General features: G+C 29.1%; 1 protein-coding gene across 1 annotated transcript; it reads right to left on the reverse strand.

The window, feature by feature from the left end:
* Positions 1–13,193: 13,193 nt before the first annotated feature.
* On the reverse strand, positions 13,194–15,161 carry LOC126692707 (uncharacterized). Its single transcript, XM_050388406.1, has 2 exons — positions 14,853–15,161; positions 13,194–13,517 (listed from the first exon to the last, which is right to left on the reverse strand). Exons 1-2 carry the CDS (start codon positions 15,159–15,161, stop codon positions 13,194–13,196), a joined length of 633 nt encoding a protein of 210 aa, XP_050244363.1.
* Positions 15,162–15,375: the final 214 nt, after the last annotated feature.

The raw sequence follows: 15,375 nt of genomic DNA on the forward strand, positions 1-15,375 counted from the left end.
AATAAGTTTAAAAAACATTTTTTAGTTTTTTTGGAAATACGTGTTGGTAAAAAAGTATGTGGAATTATGAATAATGTTATTTAAAAACTGAAAATATATGTTTAAAAAGGTGTATCAAATAGGGCCAAACTATTCTCAAGTTTTGTGAGATAGGTTGTAATTGTGCTAAATTGAATCAAGTTGATTATTAAAAATTCTAAGATCATTTAATTGTCTATCTTATATGGAACCCGAGTTGAGTTTGAGTTAAGATTTATTTAACTCTTTATTAAATGATGTAAACCATTATTACTAGTCAAAAAGTAATGTAAAATAAAAACCTTTATAGCTGGTCAAAACGTAATGTAAAATTTACTTAAAAAGCTTGTGAAAAACAATGTAAAAAGAACTTTATAATGAATGGGTCAAAATATTCAGCAAAAAGAAAAAAAAAAAAACTGGTCACAAAGCAATATAATAAGAAGTTGTTTGTCTTCTTTTATGCACTAACGAAGGTTGTTTGTCCTACACGCGCGTGATCTACAATCTGATCCTAAAACATCAAACAAAGGGTTGGAAATTTCATACACCATGCCAAACTTGTTTGTCCTCTTCCTCTCTCAAAGGGAAAAATTCACCCTGTTTCCCTTAGTAGGGCAAAGAATTGGTTGGAAATTTCCACAACTACACTGTTCTCCTCAAAAGTTGTGCTAGTCTACTCTCTTTCTCTCTTTGAATTAACACAACACAATGTTTCATGGAGGACTGAGATTCTCTAACATTAACACCGTTTGGTGGAAAAAAGAAGCGATTCGGGTTAGAAAGTTTCATGTTACGTAGTATCATTATGTTATTTGCTACTCAAAAGTTGTGCCCGTCTTCCCCACTCTGTCTCTCTCTCTTTGAAATTAGAAAAATATTTTTGGATGTTGAGATTGATACAACAATTGTTTAGCTGAAGGAAAATTATTGTGCAGACTACTCCGAGCTCTCATATGGGGTAGGCTCACACGTTGAGAAAAAGGGTTGGAAATTTCTTACATGCGCGTAAACCTCAAAAGTTGTGCTTGTTCTTTCTTTCCCTCTCTTTCAAGAAAAATTCTATTAGACACATCCTAAATTTCACCGAAAATTTCATATACATGCTCTCACAATTTTGTGGTGTAAATCTGTGATGGGACCTAAGAGGTTTACAGGTTGTTTGGTAGAGTTGTTAAATAACTCATTTTCAGTTTTTAAACAATATTACACATATTTTCACACATTTTTCGCCCACACATATTTCAAAAAATTACAAACAACATTACTCAAACTCCTCTACCAAATGTGCCCTAAGTTCCAAGGCAATACAAATATTGTGAAAAGGGAGTCAAATTTATAATTACTCTCTAAAATTAACACTGTTCTTAAAGGAAGGAAAAAGAAGTGGAAAACAATTAAAAAAAAGGGAAAAAAAAGAGATGAAAAGGAAAAATTATTCTTTATGGTTTGAATGTAAAAATAAAAGGTAAATTACTTTTTTGCATTCTAAATTATAGTAAGAGGGAGTGAATAAGAAAAGATAAATAAAGGAAGATGAAGGGAAAGATGAATAGTGATATTAAAGTAGAGTATAGTGAGAAGATGAAAAGGTAAGGAAAGAAGAAAGGTTGAAAAAAGTATAAATATTTAAAAAATAAGTGAATGTCAAAAAATAATTATAGAAAAATTAGAAATAAAAAGAAAATATATATAGGTGTTAAAATCAATAAATATGAATATGTAAAGTCAATAATCTATTTATATATTTTTTTGTAAAAAAAATAGGAATAAAAAAAAACAATAATTATGTGGCAAATGATTTGGCAATGAGGTGGCGCAGCAGAAGCTCAACAACAATAAATGTTTCGTTTCAGCTTTTAGTAATAACTAGTCGCAGACCCGTGCGTTGCGCGTGATAATTTTTTAAATAAAATATTATTTTAGTCCCTAGACTTTATAAAGAGTTTTTTTTTTTGTATTATTATATTTAATTGTTGATTTTATTGCACTATAAAGTTTTTAATGTCCTTTGTATAGCCATCTCTATTTTATTTCTTACTCCTCTTTACCACCATTTTATTTTCCAAATAACAGTTATTAATTGACATTTGATTTCATTCTTTTTTTCTTCCTTCATTTAATGGTTATTAATAAGAAATAGATATCATGGATGGCTTAAATAGTTATAGATGTAGTTATGTTAGTGGTATGTCAAAGGTTTTTTTTTTTTTTTTTTAATGGGGGATGTGGCTGAATTTAAATGTTAAATAAAATGATATGAGAAAAAAAATAAAAATAAAATACATAATAATAAACACTAACTTATCCAAATAATTCTATGTAATATAATAATAGTACATTCTTATATACTATTTTTAATTATTTATAATGCAATATGATAATATATAACAATCAAAGTCATAAAATACAAATAAAAATAAATAAAAAAACTTAAAATACAAAACTAAATCCCATCAACCAAAATAGAATTCTAAAGAATACAAAACTTTATCAAGCTAAAATAGAGATGCAAGAAAAATAAAAATAAAAATCCACCAAAAATTTGAGGGAGAAAGAGTAGGAAATAACCACATTTTTGTGAGAGAAAATTATGTAAAGAATGGAAGAGTGAATGACAAATTTATACTAAGAGGATGATAATAAAAAGAAACAAAATAAAGGAAGATAAAAGGAAAGAGGAAGAGTGATATCAAGGTAGAATGTTTGGGGAGATGAAAAGGTGAAGAGAAGGAGAAAGGTTGGAGAAAGTGTAAATGTTAAAAAAAATGAGTACAATTTGATGAGCACAATTAAAAATTACATTTTTTATTTTTTTAAACAAAAAGAGAGAGAGAAAATATAAATAATTTAATGATAAGGAGGATGTGGTTGAATTTCAATATTGAGTAAAATAGAAGAGAAGAAAAAAAAATTAAAAGTTATAACAACAAACACTAAATTATCCAAATTATGGTATGTAATGGAATACAATTTTTTTTTTTATCTACTATCTTTAATTTTTTATAATGTAATCAAATAAAATTTAACAGCCAAATAGCAAAATAATAATAATAATAACTTAAAACATGAAACTAAATTGTATCAACCTAAATTAGAGTTCTTAAAATACAAAAATTTATCAATCTAAAGCGGAGATGCAATAAAAAATAAAAATCCACCAAAACATTGAGAGAGAGAGAGAGAGAGAACCTTTTTGTGAGAGAAAACTATATAAAGAATGGACAAGAGTGACAAATTTATAGAAAGAGAGAAGGGATAAAAAGAGACAAATAAAGGAAGATGAAGGAAAAAATGAATAGCAATATTAAAGTAGAGGGTAGTGGGGAGATGAAAAAGTAAGGGAAGAAGAAAGGTTGAAGAAAGTGTAAATATTTAAAAAAATAAGTGAATGTAAATAAAATTATTGGAAAATTGGAAATAAAAAAGAAATATATATAGATATTAAAACCGACAAAAATGAATATGTAAAGTCAATAATTTATATATATATATATATATATATATTCGTAAAAAAATAGGAATAAATAATAATTAATAATTATGTGACAAATAACGTGGCGATGAGGTGGCGTAATAGGAACTCAGCAGTAATAAATGCTTCGTTTCAGCTTTTAGAAATATATAGATATAGATATAAATTACACGTATTTTCACATATTTTTTCATCCACATCCACACGTATTTTCAAAAAATATAAACAATATTACTATAACAATATTACGAAATGCCCTAGATTGCTTTGCCCTCGGAATCAATATATGCTTCAATAATTGAGAGTAATTTAAACCAAATCTACATTTTTTTTTTTTTTTTTTTACTGGGGGTAAGCTTTAGAGAAAAATTGATGTTAATTGTATTTTTATTCTTCAAAATCAAAAGCTTGCTTTTAGATAGCAATAAGAAACTCACACGCCTCTGGCTAGTAGTAGGCCATCATTGCCAACAAATTTAGGCCCCACGGTTGTTTTAATTGTATTTTCGTTTTCAAAAGTTTGCTTCTTTTTCCTTTTTCTAAAGTAAATTCTTTATATTTTTTGAATTTAGTCTGAGCAAATATCATGAGATACCCTTCCAACCACCTTTTTGTTTTTGTTTTTTTCTTTGAATACCTGGCCCTCCTCATAGCCACAAATTCCACTAGAATCTGCCTAGCTATTGCTCAATACTGACTGGCTGACATTAACTTACCAACCACCTTCCTAGCTAATCTTCTTTTGCTTTTGTTTCCGTTTGTGTTTGTTTCACATGGTTACTCAAAATCCCGAGCAAGACAATCCAATAATGCTATACGCAAGCATGGTAAAACCGGTCAGAATTTTCTGACCCGACCCGATTAACCTGTAATCCAATTGACCTACAACCTTATTGACCTATTTAAAAATAACCCATTTTGACCCGCAACCCAATTGACCCAACCCAAACCCGACCCGACTCGCCCATTTTGCCACGTCTACCAACGTTGAGTAGATTGAGATTGAGGTGTAATTCTTATAAAATATTTACTTATTCTTCTTTACTTAATATGTTATGTACTCCATTATAGTTTGTCATTCTTTACTTGTCACCTTCATTTTCTCTTCCTACTTTAAACAGATCGAAGATTATACCAAGATTAGCTTATAGAAAGCTGGAACAAGAGTTGCACCAAATTTGGGTATCAAGTGATTAGTGGTAATTGGTAAGTGGTAACAGTACCACCAGTGAGAATCTAATCACAATTAAGGAACTCAAGAACAATTGACAAATTGCATCTATTTCAAAAAAAAAAAAAAAAAACTTGTTTGAAAAATACGGGTCAACTTGACCCAACTCATGACACGACTCGACCCGCGACCCAATTGACCTGCAAACCCGATTGACCAGACCCGAACCCAACCCGACCCACTTGTTTTGCCATGTCTAGCTATAGGTCTTTTCTTTTCTTTTTTTCTTTTTTTGTGTGGATAATCTGCTATAGGTCATAAAATAACAAACTGAAATTTTCTTAAATGTATCACAACAAATGGATCACAAATAAGATAAGAGGTGAAAACAAAAATAAAAAATAACTAAAGGTAAAGATTCCATGGTTTTAAAAACCGAACTGTCCAGTTTAATCAGAATTCAAGTATCAATTCGGTCTGATTATACCTAAAAACCAAAAATTACATAAAAAGTAGAGATAATCGAAAAACCAGTTGTTTAATAAAATTTAAAAAAAAAAAAAAACCAAAAACCAAAAACCAGTACAGTTGAACCAGTTTTAGAACAGTTCAGTTAAATGTAAAAAACACTGTGTTTTCTATAAAATATATATATATATATATATAAAATAAAATAAAAAACCCACATATGTTTGTACAGAGATTGAGGTAAAGATTAGCCGGTGATTTTGATCATTTTTTTTTACGGTGGATTACCTTTACCTGGCTATTTTCAACTTCACTTGTTCTTGAAATTTTCAAGGGAGAAAGAGTGCTTGAGAGATGGAGAAGAAGAAGCAAATTCAGAATTTAAGAGAGAATAAATAGAAGGATTAAAGAAGTGGGGACTGGACTCATTGGGATTTTTTTGCCATTTAACATGATTTTGCTAACAATTTCATTAGTTGACAAGTTCTTGAAACTAAATTTTAAAGTAGCATCTCAAGTCTCTCTGACTTGAGTTTCAAGTTCTGAAACAACTGACATGTTATTTTCAATCTACGTGAAATTTTTTATTCACTCCTCTTTTGCACTAAATTGGCTGTCGAAGGTCCCCAAAGAAGTTATGGATGAAGGTTCTCCTGCATGGACTAAAGGGAGGATTTTCTACACAAATGCCCCAAAGGAAGTTGTGGACGAATATGCAACTCAATTTGCAAAGGACATGGAGTCATTCCTTTTTCCTAGAGAGCACAAGAGCTTGCCATTGGAGGGCTACTAGCAGTTATCATACCTGCTGCCCCTAATGCCATGAGCAACTGAGACACATTTACTGGTACAGAATTGGACCTTCTGGGATATTGCCTAATGGATATGGCCAAAGTGGTGAGAAAATGAACTTTCAATTCTTCCTCCTTGACCCTTTTTGGGGAAATTCTGGATAAACTAGGTGTGACTTTCAATCAGTTGAAATAGAAATGAAAAAAAAAATACATATATATATATATATATATATCAGGATTTATTACAACCATTCATCATAAACTTCAAAATTCTACAATCAACAACTTAATTTGAAATTAATTTGTAGTGTCTAACTTGCCATCCAAATTATAGATTATTGTACACTTATCCACCCTAAATTATGAGGACATTTGTGATCTATACTCTAAAATACAAAATTCAACAAACCCACTCAGATTTGGTGATATGCTGCCCAGATATGATAACTAATGTGGACGATTTAAGGACTATGCAAATTAATGTTGAACTAGAGAGTTTATTTAACATTCTATACTCTAGGGTGGTTGCAAATGTCACAATGTTTAATTTGAAAAAGTTGAATAATCGCAAATAAATCTTGAACTAGAGGTGCCATCTTTTACCAACTATAAGGTTGGATAGGTCATTTGTGAAAAATCTCATATATAAACAAGAAAATACCTAGAGAATGGATAATTTGAATACCCAGAAAAAGCATATTCTCTTGCAAACGCCTTCAATGCGTTCTTTGTTCCTGAGAGCCTTATTAGAAGGATTACTTGAAAAACAATTTGGAAATGATATGATGGATGAGTTGTTTGATCGTTACTCTGAAAAAATTAAATGGTCCTCCTATTTCTTGAATCCAGAAACTGATAAAACAATTGAATTGTTTGCCCTTTTGAAACGTAAAAATTAGATTTCAGTTATATTCAGACCAAAAAAATCATCACTTACAATGTAAAAGAGAATATTATGTATAAGCAATTATCTTAAATCGTACATCTATATAATTATTTTGAGAATCTCAATGTTTATATATATATATATATATATAAAAGATAGAAATTCTACTCTAATCTAATAGTGTATATGTGTTTGAAATTCCCTCCTGAAAACTTGAACCCATTTTTTTATTTCCATGAATCTATGAATGTCCCTAGATCTAATGGTTTCCACTTTTCATGCTTTATTTATTTTAAATGTTTTTTTTTTTTTCTCAAGGAACTATTCCCATAAAGTTAAATCGTACTCATATAGTAATTTCAACAAACAAACAAAATTTTAATTTTATACCATACTTTTTATAAACCGATTTTGAAAAAATTGGCAAATTGAATAAATAAAATTTAAATGATATTCTATCCAAAAAAAATTTAATTAATATTTATATATTAAAAAGTCTACTAAAATTTATCACATTAAACCTTAAAATATAATGAGCCTACGCCTATGTACCCACCTTTTTCATTTGTTCCAACAACACTCTTTTAAAATTTCTTCCTCCTCTAGGTTCTTATTTAAGGGTTCCCCTTCTGACATATTAACTTCTCAAACTTACGATAAATACATTTTGGATAGAATCACATGTTGAAAAATTATATGAAAATTGGTGTATATGTGATATTACTTTTTAGAAAAATTATAAATAAAGAATGAATGAAAGAGTGTACCACCTTAAATTAATCAGTAATTACGTATCCTACAAATTTTATCTGACCTTCCTCTAGGACTTTGATGCGATTAGTCCAGTCAAAAGTTGGTACATTTTGGTCCATTTTGGTCTATCCAATTCACTTCGGTGATTCTCTGAAAGGAGAGGTTTGTGTTGAAAGAAAAGCTACTTCATTGACAATTATGTCACATTCTTAGTGTAATGCTGATAGATTCTTGATAAAATTATATTTTTCTTATATTATTAAAGTCTTGTATTTTTCCTTATATAAATAATATATTTGCTTCCTCTTTAGGCCATTCAAAAAGTATAGAGGAAGAACCGTTTGTAAGGAACATTATAAATAAATCTGTCCCTGGTTGTGATGAATAATAGAATGCTTCAGCATGACTACATTTGGTGGCAAGTAAGAGGTGAATGGGAACGAGTGATGATGGTTCCATTATCACATTAAGTAGTACCAACATCACATATGACAGTATTTTTTCTACATTCGGTTGTACTCATATTTTTTTCTAACATTTGATATTACCATCTTCAAATTGTGCAGTACCAAAATCACATGTAACTGTACTTTTGTCACGTTTGATGGTTCTATTGTCACATTAGGCAGTACCAACATCACATTTGACAGTACTTTTCTCACAGTTGGTTGTACTTTAATTTTTTCTCACATTTGACGATACCATCCTCACATTGTACAGTACAAACAACACATGAGATTGTACTTTTATCAAATTTGGTGCTCCCCTTATTTCTTTATCACATTTGATGGTTCCATTGTCACATTAGGCAATACCAACATCATATTAGACCATATATTTCTCACACTCAGTGGTACTTTTGAAACATTCAATGGTTCCCTTTTTCTTTTCTCGCCAATTACCATAATACCCCCGAAACCTAAAAAATTACTAAAATACTCTTAGAACCTAAAAAATGACAAAATCACCCTAAAACTCAAAAAAAAAATGCCAAAATTACTATAAAACCCAAAAACATGACCGAAATAACCATTAAACATGAGAAAATGACCAAAATACCCTTAGAACAAAAAAAATTGGCCAAATGACCCTGAAACTTAAAATAAAATAAAAAAATAAAAAATAAAACCAAAATTACCATAAAATCTAAAAAAATGACCGAAATAACAATGAAATCTAAAAAATGGACAAAATACCCTTAGGAAAAAAAAAATGATCACATGACCTTGAAACATAGAAATTGACCAAAATGATCTTGAAACCAAAAAAATGACTAAAATGACCTCATAACCTAAAAAGTGACTGAAAAATCCTTAGGACCTAAAAAATTACTTAAATATTTATAATCCACTTAATAATATAAAATTTACAAAAAAAAAAAAAAAAAAAATTACCCAATACTTGATTTCTTGAATGTAAAGTACCATACAAAAAGAAAAAAAAAAGATAAAGATAAATCACTCCACAGTCTACACTCTAAATACTAATTACTATCTTAAATATTTATAATTCATTTAATAATATAAAATTTACAAAAGAAAAAAAATGAAAACAAAATTACCCAATACTTGATTTCTTGAAAGTATTGAAAGTAAAGTACCATACAAAAAGAAAATGAAAACAAATATATAAAGATAAATCACTCCACTGTCCACACTCTAAATACTAATTACTATCATACATATTTATAATCCATTTAATAATATAAAATTTACAAAAGAAAAAAAAGTGAAAAAAAAATTTTTACCTAGTACTTGATTTCTAGAAACTAAAGTACCATACAAAAAGAAAAAAGGAAAAAAAAAAAAAAAAAAGATAAATCACTCTATAGTCCACAATCTAAATACTAATTACTTTATTTTTTTTATTATTTTTTTTATACAATATAGAATTTCTACTCTACTTAATTTAAGTGTATATGTGTGTGAAGCTCCCTCTTGAAAACTTGAACCCCAACCCTTACCCCCCACACCTCACAAGCACTTATATTTGTGGAGTGACCACCGCACCAATGACGCGCAGTGGTACCCGGTACTTGATTTCTTGAAAGTAAAGTACCATACAAAAAGAAATAAAGATTATTAAAAAAAAAAAAAAGATAAAAAAAAGAAAAGATAAATCACTCCACAATCCATAATCTAAATACTAATTACTATCTTAAATATTATAATTCACTTAATAATATAAAATTTCCAAAGGAAAAAAAAAAAGTGAAAGAATTTACCCAGTGCTTGATTTCTTGAAAGTAAAGTAGCATACAAAAAGAAAAAGATAAAAAAAGATAAATCACCCTACAATCTATAATCTAAATACTAATTACTATCTTAAATATTTATAATCCACTTAATAATATAAAATTTACAAAAGAAAAAAAAAAGTGAAAAAAAACTTACCTAGTACTTCATTTCTAGAAAGTAAAGTACCATACAAAAAAGAAAAAGAAAAAAAAAAAGATAAATTGCTCCACAATCTACAATCTAAATACTAATTACTATCTCAAATATTTATAATCCATTTAATAATTTAAAATTTCCAAAAAAAAAAATTTTACCTAGTACTTGATCTCTAGAAAGTAAAGTATCATATAAAAAGAAGAAGAAGAAAAAAAGATAAAGACTAATCACTCCACATTCCACACTCTAAATACTTATTATTATCTTAAATATTTATAATTCACTTAATAATATAAAATTTACAAAAGAAAAAAAATGAAAAAAAAATTTACCCAGTATTTGATTTCTTAAAAGTAAAGTACCATACAAAATAAATAGAAAAAGATAAAGATAAATCACTCCACAATCCACAGCCTAAATACTAATTACTAACTTAGATATTTATAATCCACTTAATAATATAAAATTTACAAAAAAAAGTGAAAAAAAAAAATTACTCAGTACTTGACTTCTTGAACGTAAAGTCTTAAAAAAAAAAAAAAAAAAAAAAAAAAACAGAAAAAAGAAAAAAAAGATAAGTTACTCCATATTCCACAATCTAAATACTAATTACTATCTTAAATATTTATAATCCACTTAATAATATATAATTTACGAAAGAAAAAAAGTGAAAAAAATAGCCAGTACTTGATTTCTTGAAAATACAGTACAATACACACAAAAAAATATATATATAAATCACTCCACAATCCATAATCTAAATACTAATTATTATCTTAAATATTTATAATCCACTTAATAGTATAAATTTACAAAAGAGAAAAAAAGTGAAAAAAAAAATTACTAAGTACTTGATTTCTTAAAAGTAAAGTACCATACAAAAAATAAAAAGGATAAATCACTCCACAATCTCAATACTAATTACAATCTTAAATATTTATAAGCCACTTAATAATATATAATTTACAAAAGAAAAAAAAAGGAATTTTTTTTTTACCCAGTACTTGATATTTGGAAAGTAAAGTACCATACAAAAAGAAGAAAAATAAAATGACAAATTACTCCCCATTCCACACTCTAAATAATTATTATTATCTTAAATATTTATAATCCACTTAATAATATAAAATTTACAAAAAAAAAATGTGAACAAAATTTACCTAGTATTTGATTTCTTAAAAATAAAGTACTATAAAAAATAAAAAATAAAAAAAGATAAATTACTCCATAGTCCACAACTTAAATACTAATTACTATCTTAGATATTTATAATTTTCTTAATAATATAAAATTTACAAAAAAAAAGTGAAAAAAAAAAAAAATTTACCCAGTACTTGATTTCTTGAAAATAAAATCTTATACAAAAAGATAAATTACTCCACAGTCCACAATCTAAATACTAATTATTATCTTTAATATTTATAATACACTTAATAATATATAATTTACAAAAGAAAAAAAATTTCCCAGTACTTGATTTCTTGAAAGTATAGTACCATACAAAAAGAAGAAGAAAAGAAAAAATAAATCATTTCGCAGTCCAAATTCTAAATACTAATTATTATTTTAAATATTTATAATCCGCTTCATAATATAAAATTTACAAAAGAAAAAAAAAAGTGAAAAAAAAAAATTTCCTCAGTACTTAAATTCTTGAAAACAAAATACCATATAAAAAGAAAAGGAAAAACAAAAGATAAATCATTCCACAATTCACAATTTAAATACTAGTTACTATCTTAAATATTTATAATCCACTTAATAATATAAAATTTACAAAAGAAAAGAGAAAGTGAAAAAAAAAATTACCCAATACTTGATTTCTTGAAAGTATAGTACCATACAAAAAAAAAAAAAAAAAAAAAAGATAAAGATAAATCACTCCACAATCCACAATCTAAATACTAATTACTATCTTAAATATTTATAATCCACTTAATAATATAAAATTTACAAAAGAAGAAAATGTGAAAAAAAAAATTTTACTCAGTACTTGATTTCTGGAAAGTTGTTAAGTGCAGAGTTATGGTGGTTCTATTTCTAGCTGAATTCGAGGCCAGCTAGTCCGCCCAAGGCAAAATTGAGATAGAGAAGATAGAGAAGAAGAATAGAACTGAAATATGCTTTGCTCATTACCTGATTCTATACTGTTGGGTTCTAAGACTTTAGGTTTAAATGTATTAGAACTTCAATTTGTAATGTTGGCAAACTATGATAAAAATGTTTTAGTCTTATTTAGACTTGCTCAAAGTATGTGGTTGTATGTAAAGTTGGAATTGAGTGTTCTACAGGATTTACTGTGTAAATCTGCCTAGCTCAATCGATTGAAAATTAGGCTCGATCAATTAAATCTCGTGCAGATTGTTTTTCTGCAGAATTTTCCAACTCAGCCCAAGCCCGTTTGAAGTGTAGGGTTTTATGTTTTGTCTTAAGTATAAAATGGAAAACCATAGCCATGTTTTTGGTTGCTCCTTCTGCTATGTGTGTGAATCTTTTTTGAGATCAAGAGGTAGTTACCTTCACACATACTTAGGGTTTCCAAGATTCAAGATTATGTTAAGAACTTGGTAATCGATTCAGTTGCTGCATTAAGAGCTTAAAGATACACAAGCAGGAGTGCTTGTACTTGCTGGGAATTCAAGAAAGAAGTAGTCCGTGGACTCGGAGCTATCACGGGGTCGTGGTAGTAAGTTTCCTACTCGAGGTAGCAATAGGATGTTAGTGGTCTAAGTCGCTATTGTGTAAACTTCAATTCTTTCATAGTGGATTCATTTTTACCTTGAGGATAGCTAAGTTAAATCCTCCCCAGGTTTTTTATCAATTTGGTTTTCCTGGATTATCATATTGTTGTGTTTTTTATTTTCCATACTTTACAATAATATGATATATGTGTGTTAACCTAGACTTGATAATTTGACTAAGTAATCACTTGGTTAATTACCTAGGTTAATCTGGTTGTGTTTTAAGGGGTCTAAAAACAAACATGTACAACAACCATATCCTTCCTTTATACACCTTTCCCACTCTCTAACTAACTGTTAACTACTAACTCTTCCACTCCAACTGTACCTCACAATTAACTACCACTCCTAATACTAATCTCTCCTCAATTGCCACTCACTCACTCTTATCTCCAATCACTGTCTTAATTGTTTGCCGATATACACTATACATTGTCATTACAACAACACCAACACTATTCCTAACAATACCCCCCCCCCCCCCAAAAAAAAAATTAAAGCACCTTGCCCACAAGGTGAGGGAATTGTTGTTGCAGTAAGTACAAACTCTCCCAAGTAGCATCCTCCACTTGTTCCCCTTGCCATTGAACCAAAACCTGAGTGATAGACCTGTTCCTCAAGTGATGAGTCCTTTCTTGTAAAACAGCTACAAGTTCTGGTCTGATGATGCCCTCAGAGTCCACAGGAGGTAAGGAAGGAAGAGATACCACATGCTGACCCAACCTGCCTTTTAAACAGGAAACATGGAAGGTGGGATGAAGCCTTGATTCAGGGGGCAAATCCAATCTATAAGATACACTGCCAACCTTCTGCAATATCTGTGTTGTGAAATTTTAAATAAACTAAGCAAATAATTAAACTAAGCAAAAGATATAAAGCAATAAAAAAAGATGTAAACAATCAAGGGAAAAGAATTAAGGTTTTGGAATCCGCCTTGTAAGTCATGTCAGCATATATTTATGATCATTAATTTTTCCCAACCACTGCATGATAATCTAGAAATCAATCTTGCTATCATAGAAAATATCATCACTAAAACTTATGTTTAAAAATCTAGAGCATATTCTTCTTCGCTTCTTAAGTATAAAATCAAATCATCAATTGTATCCGTAGCCAAACAAATCACAAGATATATCCAATTCTAAAAATCAAACCATCAATTGTATCCATTGATAGACAAATCACAAGCGATATCCAATTTTATAATCAAAAATGAATAAACCAAGCATTCAATTAATTAAGATAAATCCTAAATCATGAGAAAAATATGATTGAACTCATATCTAGAATCCCATCTTAGTCAATTGATATGAAGCAAGAACAATTTAAATCATTAAAGAACAACTATTGTGGAAAAAATCAAATCACATAAATATTACTGATAATCCTTAACAAGGTTTCATCCTCAACCCTAATTATAAATTTAGCTACTCATGTAATTGAAATAAAACACAAGAATAAAATACTAAACATTAAACTAGAAAAATAATTAAAACTAACTGTCATGGAAGAGGTCGCTGCAGCTCTCTATACATTCAGCCCTCAGACCTAGCACTAGCCTTCCTGAATTTTGCCCTAAAAAGCCTTTAAATAGGTCAAGGAATTCTACTACAAGTTGAATTCCCGTTTGGAGAAAATCTCAGATTTTTAGGCTTCACTTAACCGACGATTTCGGCCCATTTAATATCTGAATTCGGACTTTTGGTAAACTACAAAGTTGTAGCCCTTTAAGTTAAAGTTCCAGCCCAACTTAAATCATCTCAATTGGACTTCTGAGCCGAAAGTTATGCCAAAAATACTAACTGATGTACAGTCTGGAATCCTAATCCGAATTGAACTTGGATTTGATGCAAATTTCCTTTGATTCCTTGCCCCAATTGGACTTAAATTTAATTGGGTTGGTCTTCTTTAACTTCATCATGGCCCTTGTAATAGTAAAGTCTATTAGCTTTCTTCTTTGCACAAATCCACTTATTTAATTCCATTCTCCTACAAAAGACATATTCACAAAATAAGATTCAATTAAGCACAAAACTGATTATTTTGCATTATTCCAAAACCAAATATAAAATGCACGAATTAACTCAAAATAAGTATGATAATACTTTCTAACAATGATATAAATATGTAAAATTAAGCTATTATCAATGCACATCAATCTGGAAAGGACCATAACATCTAGGTGGCAATTTCCCTAAACGTTTCTGCCTCAAGGACATCTGTTTGTATGGCTGCAACTTGAGGTACACCCAATCACCTATTGTAAACTCTCTCACAGTCCTATGCTTATTAGCAGTAGCCTTCATCCTCTCCTGAGCTGCCACCAGGTTCTGCTTCAATAAAGAAATGAGCTGCTGTCTAGTATGCAGATGCACATCCACACTATCAACTTTAGTGGTGCCTAGAATGTAATCCAAGAGTCTGGGTGGGGCAAAACCATATAAAGCCTCAAAAGGTGTCATCTTGAGGGAGACATGAAAATTGGTATTAAACCAAAATTCAGCTAAAGGTAACCACTCCACCCAATATTGTGGTTTGTCTGCAACAAATACCCTTAGGTAATGTTCTAAACTTTTATTAACTACCTCAGTCTAGTCATCTAATTGGGGATGATAAGCTGAAGACATGGCCAGCTACACACCTTGTAACCTCATCAGCTCCTGCTAGAAGTGAGAT

This window comes from Quercus robur, chromosome 1 (assembly GCF_932294415.1).
Source record: "Quercus robur chromosome 1, dhQueRobu3.1, whole genome shotgun sequence".
Classification (NCBI taxonomy): Eukaryota; Viridiplantae; Streptophyta; class Magnoliopsida; order Fagales; family Fagaceae; genus Quercus; species Quercus robur.

Excerpts from the sequence above, each read along its gene's own strand:
- LOC126692707 (XM_050388406.1), bottom strand. The coding sequence starts at position 15,161 with ATGACACCTTTTGAGGCTTTATATGGTTTTGCCCCACCCAGACTCTTG. Across the intron at positions 13,518-14,852 it reads ATGGTCCTTTCCAGATTGAT|ATATTGCAGAAGGTTGGCAG; the intron begins GTGCATTGATAA and ends TTCACAACACAG.